The sequence below is a fragment of the Acanthochromis polyacanthus genome, chromosome 20, assembly GCF_021347895.1.
Source record: "Acanthochromis polyacanthus isolate Apoly-LR-REF ecotype Palm Island chromosome 20, KAUST_Apoly_ChrSc, whole genome shotgun sequence".
Taxonomy (NCBI): domain Eukaryota; kingdom Metazoa; phylum Chordata; class Actinopteri; family Pomacentridae; genus Acanthochromis; species Acanthochromis polyacanthus.
This window is the reverse complement of record NC_067132.1, coordinates 3,608,553-3,632,043: the sequence shown is the minus strand read 5'-3', so window position 1 is coordinate 3,632,043 and position 23,491 is coordinate 3,608,553. Positions and strand designations below refer to the sequence as shown.

The 23,491-nt window shown below is 40.9% G+C and overlaps 1 protein-coding gene across 1 annotated transcript; it reads left to right on the top strand.

Moving 5' to 3' along the window:
• The first annotated feature begins 1,345 nt into the window (after window positions 1-1,345).
• Window positions 1,346-22,232, top strand: c1ql3a (complement component 1, q subcomponent-like 3a). Its single transcript, XM_022204827.2, has 2 exons — window positions 1,346-2,366; window positions 17,524-22,232. The coding sequence occupies exons 1-2, from the start codon at window positions 1,776-1,778 to the stop codon at window positions 17,701-17,703; spliced, it is 771 nt and encodes a 256-aa protein (XP_022060519.2). The 5' UTR covers window positions 1,346-1,775; the 3' UTR covers window positions 17,704-22,232.
• Window positions 22,233-23,491: the final 1,259 nt, after the last annotated feature.

The following is a 23,491-nucleotide window of genomic DNA, read 5'->3' as shown; positions in this document are numbered from 1 at the left end:
CATGCTGCTATCTGGCAATGACACAGAAATCTTTAACAAATCCAGACTATAAGCTGCATCACTGCCAAAATCTAATCACTCGGTCCTTGTGTCATTTCTGACCTTCACTGAAAATTTCATCCAAATAATCCAATAGTCCGTTTTTGAGTGATGTTGCTCTTAGACGGAATAACAGACAGACAGACAGACAGACAGACAGACCGACAGACCAGCGTTGATCGTCACATAGCTTAGAGGCAGAGTAATAAAAGTTCTTTGCTCCAGCTGATAGGCTGTCACATACGACATTATTACATTACAGATATTTAAGCATCAGTGTAGAACAATAATTACACTGTTATTTCAGGTTCAGTATATTTTGACCATTTCATTTACAGCTATGTAGTCTGATAATAAACCCCATTCAGAAACCAATACACAGTTTATAAGCAAATAATGATGAATTAGATTTTTTCAGATTCAAGCTGTTTATGTGCACATACAGTGATACTGCACATTTTGGTATTTGACAGTGTATCTGAATAAAGTTAAAATAAACGGGGCAGTTTTATTTTCTTACAATCTTGAATAACTAATTGGTAAATGTATAATTAATAGCAGTTCACTGACACAGCATTTATCCAATTCTTCTGGAAACCCAGGACATATTATGAAGCCCTTTTAAAAGAGGCCTTTTCCTCGTGCTTCCACCGATTGGTCGGTAACTTTATTTACTTTATTTATTACAGCTTTAAATGCCTCTTGACTTGCAGGTTGCTCTGGATGTGGAATGTATTGGCTGGGACAGGTTCTGATAGACGAGCAATCTTTCATTTCTGATCTCTACTGTATGGATTACCTGCTTTTTTATTTCTGACATTAAGAAGTGTTTATATTTTGATGAATTCAGAAGCGTGTTGTTGTTTGCATCCACTCCAGAACCATTTTGTGCATTTGTATTTAAAAAATGATTTATTTAGTTCATATTTGTTGATTAAATGATTTTTTATAACAATTTATTTAGTTCATATTTGTTGATTAAATGATTTTTTATAACAATTTATTTCATTTATTGAATGTAATTATATTATATTACTTCCACTACAATTTCTAACTATCCAGTTATTGTTTTTCTCTTGTAGCTGATAAAAAAGCAACACAGACAGGATGAATGGATGTCACAGAGCAGACACTAAGCAGGTTTAAAATCAGTGAAATTAAAACGGTTTCTTCTGCATTATTTGGATAACTTGTCTTTTGGATAGTAAAGCATCACCGTCCTCCCCCTTTCATCTCTCTCTCTCTCTCTCTCTCTCTCTCTCTCCCTCCCCCTCTCCCATCCTCTCTGATGCTTCTCTGTGGTTCAGGTCTCCAGCTCTGATATCACACACAGTAAATGCTCTTGATCGACCCTGAAGAGTTCATCTGCTGTAGAAACACTTCAGTTTGGGCGGTGTGGATTAAACATTCTGTTGCTGGGTCCGACAGCGTTTCCGAGATGCTAAATTCAGTGATTTTGGAAATCTCAGGGCAGTTTGAACTTTCAGAGAGACTTGAATAAGCAACGCATCAGCAGAAAAGCTGTGGAGAAGAGAGAGACGAGGAGGGGAGGGGGCTCTGCCTTGAAAAGTTCATTAACCTGAACTAAGGTGTAGCTTTGCTACATTTTTTTTCTTTTAAGGGTTTCTTGTCCAGGCAGCAAAATTTCACCTAAAAGCAGACAACAGGATCGTCCTGCGCTGACACGACTGGTCGGCAGGAAACGGCTGGTGGCAGCAGGGGTCCTGGGGGTCGTTATGGTTCTGGTTTTGGTGATCCTCATCCCGGTTCTTGTCAGCTCAGCAGGGGCAGCGGCTCACTACGAGATGCTCGGTACTTGTAGGATGGTGTGCGACCCGTACGGCACCAAATCTCCGACCAGCACCGTCACCACGGACACCGTCAGAGACAACAGCCTCATGCAGTCTTTGCCCACTTTTATCCAAGGTCCGAAAGGAGAACCGGGTCGTCCGGGTAAGGCAGGTCCAAGGGGAACTCCGGGTGAGCCGGGACCTCCCGGTCCAGCCGGACCGCCCGGAGATAAAGGTGAACCGGGCAGACCCGGTTTACCGGGACCTCCGGGACCCAGCGCAGCTGCCGGTGCCATCAGCGCGGCCACCTACAGCACCGTGCCCAAGATCGCCTTTTACGCAGGGCTGAAAAAACAGCACGAGGGATATGAAGTGCTCAAGTTCGACGACGTGGTGACCAACTTGGGAAACCACTACGATCCCACTACTGGAAAGTTTACGTGCTCCATCCCCGGGATTTATTTCTTCACTTATCATGTGCTGATGCGCGGAGGGGACGGCACCAGCATGTGGGCTGACCTGTGCAAAAACAACCAGGTAACAAACTGCATGTAGGAGCAGTCCTTTAACAGGCTGTGATGCTTCATGATTTTCCACTGGGTGCAAGACTGCATTATCAGATTCAGAAACAGGTTTGTGCGCGATTTTGTGCACCAGGACTCCGCTTATTTCATCCAGATACAACCTCATATAAACAGATGTGCTCAAAGATCTGGCATGTAGACGCAGCTTTTTTCAGTAATGGAGTTTAAATAAGTCATGAATACGTGCATATCAGCAGTCTAGTCCATGTGTAATGATCCAGTAAAAAAAACAAACAGGAAACCTGTGTGGATGAAGGAGGGAGAAGAGGCAAAATGCAAAGATTAACGGATTTAAAGGTCAGAGGTCAGTTACTGAATAATTTTATTCAATCAGAACAAGAGTGATTTATTGCCACAATAATTACATATATTTTATGTGAAATAGCTCCACCACAATGTTGGAATATTCACTTCACATATTTTTTAAAAAAAGCTCTTTTTCTAAATAACGACCACCGGAGTAGTAATATGACATGGATTTGATTTATTGTAGCTGATTCAGGGAGCAGTGTGTTGTGATTGAATGCAAAATAAAAAAAACATTTGGCCTTTCCCTGTTTGCAGCATGAATCATTTAATGCATAAATAAATGAAGATATTAATAAATGTACATTTTCAAAGTCACACCTCAAGTGTCCCCCTGTCTGGGAAAAAAAGGTTTTACTGCTATTTCCAAAATAAACCAGCAAACTAACAGAAAAATAAAATGAGAAAAAAACTATATATATGTATATATACATTTTAAAAATGATATGAAGAAATGATTTAAAAAGTAGTGCTGTCAGTGCTGCATTAGTAGCAATAACAACAATAATAGTATTAATAATTTTAATAATAAAAAGGCACAGCTGCCCTCTGCTGCCTCCTGTCTCTGTTCCACGGTGCTGTCCTGCCCTCTGTGTGTCTCTGTAGTGATCAGGCTGTCAGCAGCAGATCTAATCTGTGGGGTAAACCAGTGTTGCAGCGCTGCTCCACCAAGCACATCCCTCCTGCCTGTCAGCCGCTACAGTAATACTGCCACAAACTGCACCGAACACAGCAAACATCTCTGGGATTAAACTAGCAGAGCTGTAAGCCATGAGAGATCAGATGCTGAAAGACATGTTTCAATTAAGGCAACTGCTACTCACACTTTTGTGCATTTTCAGAGCAGGAAAAACACGTCTGTGAAACTGAGTGATGCATACTGAGACTGCGTGTTGTTCTGATATACAGTAGAACCACTAAAACATACACTGATTTTATTAACTGATTTAAATCCTCTCAAACTTACCAAGTCATTTTGAGTTCAATTATTGAAAATAAAAAAAGGAAACTATCTTAACACACATTTCTAAATCCTTGCATTGTGTCTTGTTTCCTGGAGCAGACACACACACAAAAAAACTTAATTCATAATAAAAATAAGGAAAACAGTAGTTCACCAAGCAGAACGTTTTTGGTGCTTGTTTTAAGAAAAATGCATCAGGGCATCCCAAAATAAATGAATTCAGATGAAGATATTTGCAGCATAAGAATCTCTCTTCCTAAGACACCTGCCAGTCATTGACTCTCTATGAGCATTAGATTCATGCATCTCCAGTAGAGTGACAACGATGTTATCTGTTTTAATCAAACTATTTGATGTTTTAAGTTTACGTGTGAGTAATGTAATAATAGGGATTTTTGATACCAAAGTTTTAAAATGCCATTTTAAAAAATCATTTCAGTAACAACTTTTTTTTTTTGCATTTGTCATTTAAATAATATTTAAACCTTCTCAGAACTGTGAGCTGTCACACAATGGTGAAATACAGAAGACTTTTATTGTCCTTCATTCTATAAATCTCGACATTTTAATGCAATCTTTGTCTTATTCATTTGTCTTCTACATCCAGAGTCCTTTAACTCTCCAGTTTGTTGTACTGCATTTTTAAACCAGCAAATAAAACAGATAAAGCACATAAAAACATACGGGTATGATTAATCATGTCTTTACTGATATCAGCGTAATTATCCTGAGTTTGGTGTTTGTCTGAAATCATAATTATCAGAACTTTTCTCTTCAGTCGACCTGCTTATTTTCTGTCTGAGAATGCAGATGTGTCTTCTGCGTGACAACGGACAGAACAACAGTGAAGATAATGTTAAAAATAGTAGAAGCAAAATGTGCACATTTATAAACTGACAATAGCACTTTGTTCACCAGGCGTCACACGCTGCTTCTGTCTTCTAAATGTTTTTAAATACTCACGTGCTGTGCTTCATTCTGAGGCACTCTGATTTCATTTTGTTCTCTACTACAGCAGGTTACAGAAACATTTGAAATATTGTATTTATATTGAGGTTTAGTGACCGCTGTACATCGTTGTTAGTTTTTATAATTAAAATGCATACAAACATGAAACTCATATGATCACTCTGATCAGCTACGATATTAAAATGCGGCTTGCAAGTTTATGCATTGGTCATAATATTACAGTAATATACAGTAAAACAAAATCTGTACTTTTACTTATGATAATTCAACAACATTTTACTGGGAACATTTTCACCTCAGATGTAATGCAAGACTTCTCATATTGTTACACTGCAGCATACATACTTCAAGAAGTACCTTTTTCACTACTGCAAAAAATATAAAACAAATTCAAGAAGAACACATCATCCTTACATGAGATCACAATTTAAAGACATTGTTTGTTACAATTTGATTTGTGTAATCATATCAAAATATTCATCCAGCCAGAAATATGGTCTGAAGCAGTCTACAGTCACAGCAAAGAAACTATAATATAAATACCCAAATAATACAAATCTAAATAAAAACTTAATTCTTAGATTATAAAGAAAAACCAGGTGCTAGCTTTGTTGTCAGGGAGGATTTCAGACAGACTCTGTAGTGACTTTCTATCGAGGATACCAGCAGGCTTCTGTTTTTTTTTCCTGAACTTGTACTCAGTTTATACTCTTTGTCTTCACTGTGCTAAAGGCTCGAGCTCGGTGCTGTGCTGCTGCGATACACGGCTTTGCTAATGCACATCTACCTTATGTGGTAAAAATAACACCAAGAAATGTAGCTACTTTTGCTTGTGTTTTTTTTTTTTTGTCCTTTTGTTTTTGCCGCTGTCATGGAAAAGAAGTCAGAGTAAAGAGTGGTGGAGTGAAACTGAGTCCCATTGCATCAGCGCCCACAAACAGTGTTTAGAAAAGCATGTATTGTTTCTTAGACTGAAAATACAGCTACTCAAATGGCCACTCAGTGCTGACTGCAGAGACGAGTCAATGGACCGCTCATGTCTTTACAGCAGAAGAAAATTTTCAGTTACATCCTGATAAAAGAAATAATTATGGTATTTTTACCAAATTTTCCCATTCATGAAAACCCTAAGGGGGTTTACTGTTTTAAAACGTAAATCGTATATAGGTTATACATAATTAAAACCAACGGGTAAGTGTCATCATAGGAAAATCTACGGCCCAGACATGTTTGAGGTCCCCGTCAGCTCGACTTCACCTCTTAGCTCACTTTTGGATTGTCTAGGAGTTACCTAGAGACAGCCAGAGACATCACACTGAGCTCCAAAACCGCTGTTTGAGAAACAAATGGTTAATGTCACAGATTGTTCTTCCATTTTTATACTTAATCAATGTTTCCTGTTCACATCAGCCTTTCAGCCCATCAGCGTTTCACCTCCACAGCGTAATCACCGCTGGGTGACATGCTGTTGGCTTGTTGGAGGACTGGTTACAAGCACATCTCTGTAGCCTCTGCATTAGCTGAATTCCCCGTAATCTGGGGTACAGGATCAGCAGAGCATGTCCATCTCCAGTTATGTAACAGTCAGGAATTTAGTCGGATGACAAAATATATTGTGTTATCATACATGATGATTTCAATCCTGGAATTTAAAGACGGCATGAATGATCCAAACCAATCCACAGGATGTAGATCAAGACCAATAAGTCCAGCCGTTTTGATTTACAATATTAACCTTCAATACAAGTGCTTTTGAAATGACAGCTGTCACAAATACTACACTGTTCTCCATTAAAACAACAACCATGCAGCACTGTAAGCAAATGAGCTGCAGAGCCACAGAATGTGCAAGACACTGCTCAGTTTCACTTTGTTAAATACATGCTGCTATTGTGTTTTTTCAGTTACATTTTGCAGATGAATTCCAACAATATTGCTGTTTTCTGAAGATGCCAGTCTTTTCCTAATGCTAAGGTTAGTCAGTGTCTGTCCAAATCTCCTTCAATGCCTTGTGCTAGAGGTGCACAGTGGCCTCCTCCCTGTGTGGACATTAATGGAAATGCTACACTGCTATACAAAACGAAGAAAGCATGTAGTTTAAATACGGTCTGAACATAACTGACTTGACAACTATTTTAGACATTTATGAGAGCAGCTGCAGCTTTGATCTTTTCATCGATTAATCATTTATTATTGATAATTTTGATTCATTCAAATTTATCTAACAATCATTGCTTAAAATACAGGCCTTTTTCCTTTTCAGCATTTCCAAATGGTAGTTTTCACAAGCATGAAAAAAGCAGTCAGTGCCACACCTGAACAGTTCCTGAAAGGTGTAGAACTGTATCAAAAAGAATTCATTTCATTGTAAAAATCTCTAAACCTTTAAAATCATGGACAGAGATGAGATTTTAGGGGTTTAAGCAATGCCTGAAGAGGCAGTTTAACACTACACAAAACAGCTTACTGTGAGGGCTGAACCAAAAGTAGGATGACATCATCTGTTTTTAGCTGCAAAAACTACTACAAATAATTTTCCAAAAACTGTTTGTATGTGTTCTTATAGAACACATACATATGTATGTAGTACAACTCAGGCTCCAACTAGTGATTATTTTTATGGTTGAAAGATCTATCAATTATTGCAGTGAATAATCCACTATTCATATTTAGTGTGGCACGGTACACCAACGCTAGAAAGGTATTGAAATAAGCTGTTAAAACGATACCAGTCCTGTCTATATTAGTATTAGTAATGGTCGTCGTTTTAATTGAAGCTGTATTTCCTGTGAGTTGTCTTGACGTGTGACAGCGGGGCAGTGTGTCTACAGCACTCCGTTTCCACTCCCTGCCCATATTTCTTCTCCCATAGGCACAGCACAGCTCTTATAGAGACAAAAGGAGAAGAGCTGCAAAACCAAGTACTCTTGCCAAACATTTACAGATTGACCACAAAGTAGATGCTAAAAAGCAAAATAAAGCATTTTTTTGTAATGGTCAAAAATCAGGCAAATCCCATGTACTCTCATCTTTACAACACGCCATGTTTCATGTCACTGCAAACTGCTGAAAAAAAAACAGACATTTAAAGACTGCAGGTCAACAACACCAGTGGAAATGATCAATTTATTTCCTGCAAAAAAAAGTGAAACCATATTCTATATGTCTTGAATGACAGACCTGTAGGGAGAGCAGTAAGAGAGATACATATAGGGCCAGTTTTAACTGGCCCTATCTTCAACTTATGGATGTTTTGATGTCCTATGACTCATACACCACTCTAGAGTCAGATCTTTTAAATGAGGGACAAGCAACGACCAGCAACAGACAAGCACCAGCATTAAGGTCAGGTCCTTTAGTTTCCGTTATTTTAATGGGGATGGGTTGTTTGCTGAATCGACCCTGCTGGCCTTGGTTGGGCTGTTGTTGTGGCTGGAGTCACAAATGGTATGATATGTGGTATGATATGTGACCACAGAACAGAGCGTTGTGTTGCCCACTCCTCATCTGCATACAGTTGATGTCTAGTCTATTAAAGAACATTTGTCAATCATCGATCTTACACTGCTGAGTCATACGTCCATCAATTATCCAATGATGGGAAGCAGCATAGTCCGTCACATCTAAAAGCATGCTTTTAGACACATACCATTAGATTTGGGTTGGTGAGTCACCTCTTTGGCACATACAGTCTGCACATATGTCTGTAACGTGGACAGTCTGCATGCTCCTCACCGACATGCATTGATGAGAAAATGTGCATGATGCACACTGTAGGAGCTAAGAAAATGCTTGAAGCCCCTGAGGTGCTTCATCAGGACAAAAAAAGTTGCAGTGTCGACAAACTTTACCACGCCTGACGAAGAGAGCCTAAGACAAATGCTTGTGTTCCAATAATCTGTGCTTTATGGCTCCAAACAGTTGTGATTGTTTACTGTTTTACCGTCTGGGTGGAACACCCACCCGGACAAAGATTGGTTCCTATGTACTATAATATAGAATGCTCATTGGCTCCTACACACACCCTTACCTTATATAATCACTTATCTGTGTGCATGCTGTGTTCCTCCTGTTCCTCCTTGTCCAAAGAAGCAGATATCTGTCCTGTTGCTGGGTTGCCTTTCTATGTCCCGGTCCAGCTCTCCTCGTGTAAAGGTTTATCTTCTGGTATCTCCTCCACACACTTGAGATTGTGTTAAAAGACACAACAAACATTCCTGCAACATCACATACAGATGAGCCATCCTGGAGGAGGTAGACTACCTGTGCAGCCTGAACCAGCTGCAGGTACTGCCTTATGCTATCAGCAGTCACAAGGGTCATAGCAAAATGCAAAAAAACAAAAAAATCTGTTAGGAAGAATAGTGAGCAAAAAATGGTCTGTGGCCACCACTTACAGGAGGTGGCAGGACCCCTCAGGGGGCTGGGCAGAAAACCAGCAGCAAAGACAGTGCCCTTCTGGAGGCTGGGCTGGGGGTTGGCGAAGGCAGATCCTTTCTGGAGGTGGGCCTCTGATGGGGCACAGTGAAGGCGGAGCCCCTGTGTAGGTAGGCTGGGGCTGGCAAAGGCAGTGCCCAGCCAGAGCAGAGGAGCCACTGCAGGCAGAGACTCTGAAGCACTGGAAGCGACTGTAGGCTCTGACACTGGTGCAAGGGAAGTGACTGCAGGCTCTAATGCTGGTCGCTTTTCCATGGGGAGCATCATCTGACTCCGATGCAGTCTCTATACCTGGGGTATCGTCAGTTGACTCTCGTAAAGTCTCTTTGCCAGGGGAAACATCACCTCGATCTGAAACAGTCTCTGAAGCTGTGGAAATGTCAGTCAACTCTGGCAGGTCCCACGACTTGACGCTAGTAGAAACTGAAATGGGGACGATGGTGTCGACCCTCGCAGGGACAGGAACAGGTGAAAGGGCATTGACTCTCTTTGAGAAAGGAACAAGTAAGGCAGTGTTGACCTTCTTGTCTGGAGTTGTCAACAGCCATGCTTCCTTCTAGGGAGCCTTCCAGATGGTGGTTCCTTGGACTCTCGATGAGCATGTTCAGACAGGAAATTGGCTGGGGTGGTATGGGGATTTTCTAATCTAAGACCTCTGTCCAACAGAAAGAATCACAGAACATTAAAAGATATCTGATGGGGGATTTGTGGGTGGACACGTTCTGAAAGGTTGTTGTGGTGTGGTGTGGACAGAGTGCTATAGCAGACTGACAGGTAGATAGCTTTGGAGAGGACAAGGTACAAGCAGGCTGGGAAACGGTGTAAATACAATCCAAAATAAATTTAGGTTGTGAGTACTACAGCCAGGGCTTTTGCGCAACTTCTCTGCATACCACAGATACCACTGCCCTTTGAGTTCTTTGCACTGGGCCCTCTTCCATTCACCTTACAAATAAATCAAAGAATCCAAGTAATCATCGGACTCATCGACTCAAATAAAGCATCTACTAGGCACGATCTGTTATTGTCAGACAAGCTGCTGAGGAACTGATCGCAGTAGCCGAGCAGCCTGATGAATCTGCAGGAGGGCTAGTGGCAAGCTGAATCACCAGGACGAGGCTTGGTGCTGCGAAGTCTGCTGGGGCTAGGATGAGCCAGAGGCACGTTAAAGTGGGCAGCAGAGATGGACCCAAGGTGGCACGTGAGTTGCTGATGCGGATCAGCAGTGGCTTGGGGCAGGCAGGAGACAGGTCGGAGACTGGCAGAGAATAGAGCGTCAGAGTTAATTATTTGGCGGTGAGTGGAGGGATGAGCCTTTTATGATAGTGGGTGATTAAATGCAGGTGAGGTGATACCTGCAGCTGTCTCCAATCTCTGCAATAATCACATACACTGTATGCAGGACTGGAGTGACAGGAGAGAGGGAGAGAGGACAGCTGACTGCTGAAGGGACAGCAGAAACTGGTAAGACGACAGGTGGCGGACTCTGTATCTACACCAGCAACACCTAGTGCATGGAAATAAAAATCACAGAGACTCTCTGCACAACATGACTGGAAGATATGAGAGTGAAATGCAGACTCTTCCACTCACCACGGGAATTCTCTATTGTTTACCTAACTGGAGTGTACATGCCACCACAGGCTAACATGGAGCTAGCCCTGGAGATACTGCATAGAGCTGTTTGTAATCAACAGGACTCCCACCCTGAAGATGTTTTCATTGTTGCCAGGGATGTCAATCAGGCAAACCTAATTTTCACCAGGATGTTAATGCCCAACCAGGAAAGAGAAGATATTAGACCACATTTACACCAATGTGGACAATGTCTACAAGGCTGTGGCGTGCCCTAATCTTGGACAATCTGATCACCTTTCCTTCCAAATTTTGCCGTCATACAAGCCACTTACTAGCAGGACCAAAGCATGCAGAAAAGAGATTAGGGTCTGGCCTGACACTGGCCCATTGAAGGGCTGCTTTGAGAGCATGCTTTTACACAGAGACTGTTACATCCACAAAAACAATCCATGGGTTTGCCTACCAGAAACCCTGGTCCGACAACAAGATCAGAAACCTACTGAAGATCAGGAATGTTGCATACAAGGCCAAAGACACTGCAGCCTACAGAATCATGAGAACCAACCTGAAGCGTTGCATCAGAGCAGCTAAGAGGGAGTGCAGACTCGAGATAGAGGGGGATTTTACCAGCAATGACACTAAACACATACAGCAGAGCCTTCAGTCAATCAGTGACTACAAAACAACCAGCACCATGCCTGCCAACGGTGAGCCCCTGCTTTCTGAGGATCTGAACCTGTTCTTTGCACGCTTCCAAAAATGGCAGCAGCACTGGACCTGTGAACAGACTGGCATCAGACCAACAGCAGCTGAGGTGACTCACTGTGGTGAGTCAAAGCCCAGAAAGCAACTGGACCTGATGGCGTCCCAGGACGTGTTCTACAGGCATGTGCAGACCAGCTTGCTGAGGTGTTCATGGACATCTTCAACCTGAGCTTGACCCAAGTAGTCGTCCCAACATGCCTTAAATCCACCACCACCATGCCTATCCCCAAGCTGAACAATGTGAGCAGCATGAATGACTACAGGCCAGCCACACTCACACCAGGAATTGCGAAAGGCTAATCATGACTCACATCAAGCGCACCATCCCTGCCACTCTGGACTGGCACCAGTTCACTTACCAAGCCAACAGAATAACCAGGACGCCATCAGCATCACCCTGCATGCTGCCCTGGAGCACCTGGCGAAGCCCAACACCTACATCAGACTGCTCTTCCTGGACTTAAATTCAGTCATCAGCATGGTTATTCTCAGCACCCTGGTCTCCAAACTGCACAATCTCTTTCTGAACTCCACCATTTGCAACTGGATACTGGATTTCCTGACCAATTGCCCCCAGTCTGTCAGGTTAGGGAATTACACATCCTCCACCATCACCTTGAACACCCCAAGGATGTGTGCTGAGCTGCCTCCTGTTTGCCCTCTTCACCCATGACTGTCAACCTGTTCATGAAACCAATACCATCACCAAGTTCGCAGATGACACAACAGTGGGGCTTATCTCCATCGATGACAAATCAGCATACAGGAGGGAGACAGAGAACCTGACATTGTGGTGCTCCACCAATAACATCATCCTGAACAGCAAAAGAGACCAAAGGGATTATGGTGGACTACAGGAGGTCCAGAAGGTCAGCCCCTGCTCTTGTGACCATCAATGGAGAGACTGTGGCAAGTCCCCAGTTTCTAGTTACTGGGTGTTCACATCACTGAAGACCTCTCCTGGACCACACACATTGTCCACATCACCAGCAGGGCACAGCGACACATCTACTTCCTGAGGAAACTGAGGAAGGCTGGACTACTTCGCAACCTCCTCCTGAACTTTTGCTGGTGCACAGCAGAGATCATCCTGACGTACTGCAAGGCGTGGTACGCAGGATGCCACAAGAGTGAACAGAAGGCACTGCAAAGGGTCACCAAGGTTGCACAGAGGATCATCGGGTCTGACCTACCTGCCCTCAGCCACATCTTTGAGACTGGAGGTCAGAACAGGGCCAGGATCATCACCCGCAACCCCACCCACCTGCCCACCACCTCATCAGGCTCCTTACCCTCTGGCAAGAGATACAGCATTCAGGGCTGCACCACTAGACACAGAAACAGCTTCTTCCCCAGAGGTGTCAAACTGTTAAACGGACAATAGGTCATTGACAACTCACCCCTCCCCGAATTCACACACACATGCACACACACCTTACAAGTGCAATGCAAACTGTGCAATTATGGAATACATACTGTTTAAGTTCTGTACAGTACTATACATACTATTAATACGGTGCAACACTGTGCTCTGCAGTGCAACACTATTCTGTGCAAAACTTGGTAATGTACTTTTATACTGTGCAATACCATGCAATGCTACACATACAATGAATACTGTGCTGCTAAACAGACCGGGCAATACTGTGCAGGGCTATGCAATACCATGTTTCTTTGCTTTCTCGCAAAGCATACAGTGCAATACACAAGACTGTGACTATGGCCCACTGACACTGTGTCCATAGCATGTTGTTTTAATGACTGTAAATTGTTGTTTAAATTGGGGTAAATTTATTTACTTATTTACTTCGACTTTTTTTTATTTTACTTTTCTTTTTATACTTGAGTCTGGGAGTACCAAACCTCTTATATAGCTGATAGACTGTGAGTGTGTAAGACAGTTCACCTGTCTGAGGCCAAGAGAAACACATTTATATCATTACATCCTGATCGATTCGGTCTCAGTGTTGCAGCAAATTTATAACAACAAGGAATTAATAAAGTAAATACTGAGTCACATTGAGTTTTGTTTGTAAAAACACACCTCTCTCTCTCTTTGGAGATGTTTATATTGATCCTCCCGCTGTTTAATGCTGCAGATATTTAATAAACTCAGAGTGAAGACACCTACAAACGGCTTGAAGCAACAAACTAAATTTGAGCTCCTGTTAACACTGAGGTCCATGTGTGTGTGTCTCCTTCAAGTAAGTTGGTAAGGAAAGCTGACTGTGTCCTCTGGACTGTTAGTGATGCTTATGAGTGGCTGCAAAGCTGTCTGGCTGTTGCTATCTAAGGCAGTTATAGTATAACTGTATATAGTAAATTTGCTTTCGCTTTCACTCAGTTCCATAACTTGACCTATCAGATCTACGGTGTCTCCGGGAGTGGCCAATAAGAATTGTTAGGAAAACATGAACATGCGTTTTTTTGTGTGTTTAAATAAATGCTGGTTCTTTTCTGATGAAGACAGTCACATATTCGAGTTTACTAATACTACTTTACTACCACTACTAATTTTCTTGAAGAATGTTCATCATTATAATGTATATTATATTTTTGATAAAAATTACAAACACAACCAGTCAAACATTTGGACACACCTTCTCATTGAATGATTTTTCTTTATTTTCATGACTATTTACATTGTAGATTCTCACTGAAGGAATCAGAACTATGAATGAACACATATGGAATTATGTAGTAAACAAAAAAAGTGTAAAATAGGTCAAAACACATTTTATATTATAGATTCTTCCAAATAGTCACCCTTTGCTTACTGCTTTGAACACTCTTGGCATTCTCTGGATGAGCTTCATGAGGTAGAACCTGAAATGGTTTCACTTCAATGGTGTGTTTTGTCAAGGTTCATTTGTGGAATTTCTTCCTTCTTAATGGGGATGGAACCATCAGTTGTGTTGTCCAGAAGTCAGGTTGGTCCACAGTTGACAGCCCTATTTGACAACTGTTAGAATCCATATTATGGCAGCAACCAATCAGCTAAGTAAAGAGAAACCACAGTCCATCATTACTTTAAGAACTGAAGGTCAGTCAGTCTGGAAAACTGCAAAAACTTTGAATGTATCAACAAGTGCAGTCACAAAAACCATCAAGCGCTACGACCAAACTGGCTCACATGAGGACCGTCCAGGAAAGGAAGACCAAGAGTCTCCTCTGCTGCTGAGGAGAAGTTCATCTGAGTCTCCAGCCTCAGAAATCACAAGTTAACAGCAGCTCAGATTAGAGCCCAGATAAATACCACACAGAGTTCTAGTAGCAGACACATCTCTACATCAACTGTTCAGAGGAGACTGACCAATCAGACCTTTATGGTCAAACAGCTGCTAAGAAACCACTACTAAGGAAAAGCAACAAGCAGAAGAGATTAGTTTGTTTCAAGAAACACGAAGAATGGACATTAGACCAGTGGAGATCTGTGCTTTGGTCCAAATTTGAGATCTTTGTTTCCATCAATCATGTCTTTATGAGACCAGAAAAAGTGGAGGGATGGTCTCTACATGCATGGTTCCACCATGAAGCATGGAGGAGGAGGTGTGATGGTGTGGGGGTGCTTTGCTGGTGACACTGTTGGAGATTTATTCAGAATTGAAGGAACCCTGAACCAGCATGGCTACCACAGCATCCTGCAGCGACATGCCATCCCATCGGGTTTGTGTTTAGTTGGACCATCATTTATTTTCAACAGGACAATGACCCCAAACACACCTCCAGGCTGTGGAAGGACTGTCTGACCAAGAAGGAGATGATGGAGTGCTGCTTAGGTCAGATGATCTGACAGTCACCAGATCTAAACCCAATCCAGATGTTTGGGATGAGATGGACCACAGAGTGAAAGTAGAAGGACCAACAAGAGCTCAGCATCTCTGGAACTCCTTCAAGACTGTTGGAGAACCATTTCAGGTTCTACCTCATGAAGCTCAACTAAATTGTTCGTAGGTATGAATGTGAGTGTGATTGTGTGTCTGTATATGTAGCCCTGTGACAGACTGGTGACCTGTTAATGGAAGGTTGAGAAGATAGTGCAGTACATAATTGTTGACACAACAAGGGAGCAAGTCGAAATGCACCAAAATAGAAGAGCAAAGAGCAGACACAGAGGTGTAATAAAATGGAACACTGGAGCTCAGGTGAAATGCTGATGAAGACTGATGAAGTCACACAAGTCTATCATTTTATTTAGAAGTTCAGAGTTCAGTTTTGGTGCTTCCATCTGGTTTGTAATTCCATGTCTCTAGATGATAGATGTGTCACTTACACATGTTTAGCCATAAAATTTACCATAAAATTACCTAAAATATGTTCAACACTCTTAATCAGGAAGAACATTCTTGATAATGTGGGAAAAATTAGGTAAATTTAAGAGCAACAGAGGGGATAAACAGACAGATATGGTGAATTACAGCTGCATAACTCATCCAGAATCTCTTTACATCCATTTAATACCAGATACAAATTTCCATTTCACTTTTCTGTCTGTCCAATGCACACTACCTCTATGATTATTGGCCACACGAGCTCTCTGTTCAGCTCTTTGTTTTTCTCTGCCTCCTCTACACCTGTATCCCTAAAATTATTTCTAGTCATGATAGGAATGTGAGTTCAATAAAGTTTAAGGTGATTTTAACCTGTGTCATTGTGCGAGGCAAAAAAATAACCTTTTTTCTAAAGAATAATTGTTTAAAGTTCGTTTGTGGGTGATAAAGAGGATGCTACTTTAGATTGTAACTAAAAGATTGTTTTACTTTTCCATTCAGCCAGCATCGCATTATGGGAATGGAAAAAGGAAAAGCTATACTTGAAATGAAATATTAGTCAGTATGTATGTGAGAAATTTCGGCTTTTGTCCTTTTTCTAAGTGTTCTCATACTGGGACTAGTATTCTATGTTATTTCACTTTTTCATTTTAAGTGATCCAATTAGTCCAAAGTTTTATGGTGAAAAAACTGTAAATATGACCAACAGCCCTCTACTCAGCAGACATAATAATGGATATTTTCTTTTAATCTCATAATTACTATTGAGCTACCATTTAAATTATTGTCACTGGTAGTAAACACATTCCTCAAAGACATTTGCATGCTGCTCTCTGACCATATTTAATTGGTCATCTGGTTGTATTTTTTTTTCAATATTGCCACATCAGAATTAACTTAGGCAGCACTAATGGTCAGAGTTTCTCTGGGTCTAACAGTGAGTTGTGACACACTGTACTTTTAGGTATAAATGATCCATCAGCTGGATAAGGATGTTGGAGAGGGCTTATCTGTTTAGAATCTTGAACCTTCAGCACAGCTAAGCAAGCTTTTAAATGCTTTCAAACAATTTTTGGGCAGATTTAGATTGTAAACCGTTCACTTCCAAAGCGTGCTGGATGATATTTCTGGTAAGAGTCCAGTGATTTCAGCTGGAACATAATGTGGCCTGTGCTGCCTGGACAAACCTGAAAGCTGCAACATCTGCAAAATAAAGGCAGTTTGGACTGAGCTAAGTGGGTTCCTGTCAATGTTAGGGATGAGGGTGGAAACCCAATGGTGTGATAGCTCAGGTACAAATTATATAAGCACAACATGGATGATCGTGGACAGGAGTGTTACATGTCATGCTAGTCATGTTTGTCTACATTGCAATTGCCAAATAAAGGGAAAATGCCAGAAATAAAGTAAATAACTGACCATGATATAGATAAGATTCAAGAATTATAAATAGTATAGTGTGCAGTGAAATGCATTGTGCACCTGTTCCAAACCCAAACAATAAGAATAAAGAATAAAGATAACTGGTATCTATTCACAGGTCGATATTAAACCATATGTAAAATGTTGTTTATCTGCTACTGGCTTGTGTTTCTCTTTGAACACACTGAGCAAAATAGCTGCTGCCTCTGCCTTGTTCCTTACCAATCCTTATTTCTTGAAGAATAACTGCCATGCTGTGCATGTGAAGAACAGAGCTGTGATGATGGAGATTGTTCCAGGGTTGTTACCTGCTTATTGTTGTAATGACATGTTGCTAGCCTCCAATGTGTTGGAGTCCTTACATGATATGTATGTTTCTTTGTGCCCTTTTTGCCTAGGTACGTGCTAGTGCCATAGCCCAGGATGCAGACCAGAATTATGACTATGCCAGTAACAGTGCTGTGCTGCATCTGGAGCCCGGAGACGAGGTCTACATTAAACTGGATGGAGGCAAAGCTCACGGAGGCAACAACAACAAGTACAGCACCTTCTCTGGATTCATCATCTACGCTGATTAGACAGCACTTACTGCATAGTCACTCCCAGCTACAACAAGCCTTGTAGCCCAGAGCTCCAGATTTTATTTCAACAAATTAAATATTTTAAAACATACTCTTTTTGGTCAAAAAAACCCGACTGCAAACCTGCACATGATTTTCTTTTCTGCATTTTGTCATTTCCATGGTCTTCAGTAAAATTCACTTTGAACAGTAATATCAATAAAGTGGTTGAATCGTTAAAGTGTGGGATCAAAGCACATCCTCACTTTCTACACTGGTAGTGGTTGTCTTATTATTATGGTGTGACGTCTGTGAAAAGCACAGGAAGCCTGTGTGCATGTGTTGGAGGGTGGGCTCTGACAGGACAGGTGGCGGGAGATCACTGTTGAAAATGCTGTCGGCAAAAATCTGGAAAAGGTCGAAACAGACGGGTGATGTTTGGAAAAAAATAAATGTGAACGCATCATTTTAAAGAATGCTACAGGTACAATTGTGGTTCTGTCAAACCTACACCAGAGTATCTAGTCTGCAAGTGTGTTTCATTTTAAAAAAAGATACTTGGACCTGACCTACACCTGATGTGAGCACCCCTCCCAGTAAGCCTCTGATGCAACTGGACATGGCTTAGACTGTGTTGCACCAGTTAAGCTGTTGGGAATGGTGCACAGATTGGATGGTTGTAAAGCTGACAAATCAACAGCCATCAGCACATGTGGAGATTAAAACTTCTGATATGACATATGGTAGTGTGAATATAGCATCACGTCCAACACAACAAAGTAAACTGTAACGAAAACATCAGATTTTTTGCTGACATATTCACCCTCCTCCGCTTCTGTCTCCTCACGTAAATCACAAGATTTATCAGCAAATGTCAGGTTTCTAACTTTTATTTGCCCCTTCCATTAAAGAAGATGTGAAAAGGAATAGTTCATAAATCTGTTTCAAAATCAAAAAGAAACTAAATCAGATTCAATCATAATTACCAGATTTAGAACGTGTCTATATGAAAAGTAATCTGGCTGATTGTTGGACTCCAAACAGAAACTGAGTTCTTATGGATTTGTATTATCTAGCCTCCTGTATCTGGACTTTAGGGTAAGACTAATAAAAACATTATGATTTGATTAATTCAGGTCCAGAGTCAAAGTATTTCTTTTAGTTGGCCGCTACATTTATAAATATGAGTTATATAGGTATGAGAAATATAAAAGGCAGAAGAAACTGTTTGTCACATGAAAAAAAACTTTGCAGAAAGCTTACGGCAGCAACCTGAAAACAAAAAGAACACTGATATTGCAGTGACATATACAGGGTACAGATTCAGTTTTCAATTCAGTTTTATTTACTTAGCACCAGTTACAGTTCAGATTGTCTCAAGACGTTTTACAGAACCCATAAGGCCTGAAGCTCCAGAGCGAGAAAAAACTTCCTTTGTGATGCAAATAGTATCTTTGCATTTCACTCTTAGCTGCTAATGAGGAGTCAGAGTTCACATCCTTTATGTTATTTACACTTGTACACCCAATATAATGTAATGCAGAATAATAGAAGAATTGTTTTATCAAAGGAATGACGCACCTGACAGTTAGCTAGAATATTATCATGTCATGGAAGGTGGAAGTGCAGTTTCTTTTTTTTAGGGGGGTGGGCGGGGAGTGCATATTTTAAAATATGACATCCGCTTGCATTCCTGATCAATCAGCATGTTTAGCTCTACAAGCCCTAAAAGTTTCTCAGCCTTCAGAAAGCAAAACCAATCAGACATATTAGAGGGTGAAAGGACCCCCTTAAACATCCTGCAGTGATACAAGAGTGACACAGAAAGTGCTCTGGTGGTCATTTCAGGATGTTTGAAGTTGTTTGCTTGACCATTCTACAAAAAGAAAATGTTATCCTTCCACTAAAGAAGAAAATCCCACAGTGGTCACTGAAATAACTGATAACAGTAATAATAAAGTAAAAATGAACTGAAAAGCAGACATTGCTTTTGAATTGTGTTTCAACAGAGTCACTTAAAAAAACAAACTAATGAAACAGACCTGGACTAAAATGAAGGCACAGCCTTTTGAGGAAATCACTACAATCAAGTGATGTCTGTGCACTTCTGCACCTGTCAGCAGGTATTTTGGCCCACTCCTGGTGAGCAAACTGCTCCAAGAGTTTCAGCTCCTTCCACAGATGTTCAACAGGATTTAGATCAGAGCTCATAGAAGGCCACTTCACAATAGTCCAGTGTTTTCCTCTTAGCCATTCTCGGGTATTTTTAGTTGTATTTTTTGGGTCTTTATCCTGTTACAGACCCATGACCTGTGACTGAGACCAAGCTTTCTGACACTGGGCAGCACGCTTTGCTCCAGAATACTTTGATAGTCATCAGATTTCATTGAACCTGCACAGATTCAGACACCCTGTGCCAGATGCATCAAAGCAGCCCAACACTTTAACCCCTTCTCCTCCATGTTTCACAGTAGGGACACTGTTCTTTTCTTGATATGCTTTATTATGGCTTCTGTGAATGTAGAGCTGATGTGACTTTACAAAAAGCTCCAGTTTTGTCTCGTCTGTCCAAAGGAGATCCTCCCAGAAGCTTTGTGGCTTATCAGTATGCATTTGGCAAATTCCAGTCTCATTGTATTATGATTTGTTTCAGCAGTGGTGTCCTCCTTGGTCGTCTCCCATTAAGTCCACTTTGGCTCAAACAGTGACAGATGGTGCGATCTGACACTGATGTACCTTCACCTTGGAGTTCACCTCTAATCTGTTTGGAAGGTGTTCTGGGCTCTTTTGGTTCCATTCGTATTATCCGTCTCTTAAATTTGTCTTCAAGTTTCCTCTTGCAGGAACATCCAGGGATGTTGGCTACAGTCCCGTGACCATGAACGTCTGAATAGTCTGTGCAACTGTAGTCACAGGATCAAGCAGCTTGGAGATGGTCTTATAGCCTTTACTTCTAACATTCTTGTCTATAATTTTCTTCCTGATCTCCTGAGACAACTCTCTCCTTAGCGATCTGGGGTCCATGTTCAGTGCAGTACACACCATGTCACCAAAGAGCTCAGTGACAACTTTTCACTCTTTAAATAGGCCGACTGACTGATTGCAAGTATCGAGACACCTGTGATGCTAATTACAGGACATACCTTAGTTTAACATGTTCCTATGGTCAAATTATCTCAGTTTTTTCTAGCGGTAACATCATTTTTGTCCAGATCAGTTTCATTAGTTTTTTTAATGATTCTGTTGAACCACAATTTAAAAGAAATGTCTGATTTTCATGAGTTAATTTTCAGTAATGTTTTCTTTGTTGTTACTTTGTAGTGACCACTGTGGGGTTTTCTGTCTTTAACAGGAGGGTACCAACACTTTTGTCCACATGTCTCAGCTCTGGTGTTTGCTCGTCCTGTTACAACCTCACTAAAGCTGCTTCCTCCTCAACCAAATTGGGATTTTCTGGGTCTAGTAAGTAATAATAAAAGGAATAAATGCTAAACACATCGCCAAGACCTTCAGAGACTTGAAAAATGTATTTTATAGCACTACAACTGTGTTTTCTGTAGCATTTAAGCAAGTAACACAGATGACATAAAACATCAAAGCATTACCTAAGCATTCAAAACTTCTGAGTTGCTTTGCCTTTGTATAAGATCTCAGTTTACTCTGTTGTTCATGTGTGTGTGTGTGTGCGTGTGTGTGTGTGTGTGTGTGTGTGTGTGTGTGTGTGTGTGTGCGTGTGTGTGTGTGTGTGTGTGTGTGTGTGTGTCAGCTGCAATGTGAACAGAAACCACTATGCAGAAGTAGAGAATAACAATAATACAGTCATGTATCTTAAGGATTGAATAAATATGTATCACTGTGTGCATACTGTTGTAATACAAACTGTTCCTTTCTGCCTGTCAGTGTACATAATGTGGAGGAATGGGAGGGGAAATGATTTTGAGTACTCAGTTAATCAACTCATCATTTCACTAACCACTGATTATCTCTAAGTTCTAGCCTACCCCGTGTGTATTGGTATGAAAGGCATACGTAATGGGTGCAATAATATAGAAACTTTGCACTCTCCTTCTGTCTTATAACAGTTCCCTGTGTACTGTTAACTGAACAATGTCTCCATTAAATGGACAGAAACACCGTTGTGTCTGTGTGTGAATGTACAGTGACATTGCTACGAGGCACAGCACTAGATGTTCTCAGCACACGTTGTAGCAGAGCCCTATAGATTAGCTATGACAGTGAAAACATAGCAGGTAGACTGCAAAAAATGCTAGTTTTCCAGAATCAACGATTAATGTTTGAAGTATTAAATATTTATGGTATTATACTGTTAATAATGGATGAAAGGGATCAGAGTGAAGCATTCTATAATCCATTCCATATTCTGTAACAGCTGGTGTCACATCTTATTGTAATCTTATTGACTTTAAGGTACCAGTGATAATACTGATTATAGATTATAGACTAATATGAATACATATATTGATTACTTTGCCTGTCTTGTCCAGCATACTGGGCATAATGTGAATCATTAAAGAACTTTGAATTAAGTACTAAGAAATGAGAGCCTTGTCTTCTTCCCAACATGCCACATACATGCAGCCACGGTGAGGACAACTTAGACTGGTGTTTGGATGCATTGGGTGACCCTTGACTCATTCTTCAGCATACAGGAGCTATGACAGACCTGTAAAATTCCCTGAAGTTCTGAAACAGACACTGTGAGTCTGTAGTTGAATGTTTTCTGCTGTAGTGTAATTCAGTTCTATTTATACAGCACCGATTCACAACATCAGTCATCTCACGACATCTTTAATGACCTAGAAAACTTCCTGAACCTCTGAAAACCACGTCATGAGTCTGTAGTCTTTATATTATGAGGTCAAGATGTTACAGTATCATAAAACCAAACCCGAGAAATCCAAACAGCACTCTCTGAGCAGCACTTTGATTAAAAAAAAAAAAAAAAAAAAAGAATAATGGTTCAACACAAAGCACAAAGCACAAGCTTCTGGGTGAAAGCCTTGCGACTTATGCAACCACCGCTCCAACCTCTTCATGTTACTCTTTTTAACAGTAAGTACCCTACATATGTTGGCATCAAACAATCGTGCAGGTGGTACTAAAGCCAAAGGACACATTGTGCGTAACCAAGCCAGCAGCTTTGACAACCTGGGTATGAGAATGCCTTGACCTAAAAACTGCAGAAGCTATGGCTGTGACCATTTCACAGCTGAATATCATTAGTGTCAGACAACCAGCATCTTCACAACAGAGAACCTGTTTATCTGGTAAGAAAATCATGAGAGCATACTCTACTACAATTAAAGTTGGCATGAAGACCAATTCTGCTTGTTCTTGTATACACACTACTGTTACCCAGGAAATTTCATGTTCTCCATGTAAACTCCCACTTTTATCCATGTGCTAACATAACTGCATAAGGGTTTTCTAATCATCAATGAGCCTTTCAGCACCATTAGCTAACACAATGTAGCATTAGAACACAGGAGTGATGGTTGCTGGAAATGTTCCTCTGTACCCCTATGGAGATATTCCATTAAAAATCAGCCGTTTACAGCTACAATAGTCATTTACCACATTAACTATGTCTACACTGGATTTATCATTTATTTAATGCTATCTTCATTGAAATGAAATGCTTTTCTTTCAAAAAAAAAAAAGGACATTTCTAGGTGACCCCAAACTTTTGAACAGTAGTGTAAATACTGAAATATGAGGGCTGGTGGAACGCTGTGCTGAAGGACTAGATAATGCCTGAAAAAGCATCATGACCACAAGAAACAGC

What these genes read in the sequence shown, in the direction of transcription:
- c1ql3a (XM_022204827.2), top strand. Translation starts at nt 1,776, where the DNA reads ATGGTTCTGGTTTTGGTGATCCTCATCCCGGTTCTTGTCAGCTCAGCA. An exon ending in ACCTGTGCAAAAACAACCAG is followed by an intron (nt 2,367 to 17,523) that starts GTAACAAACTGC and finishes CTTTTTGCCTAG; the next exon opens with GTACGTGCTAGTGCCATAGC.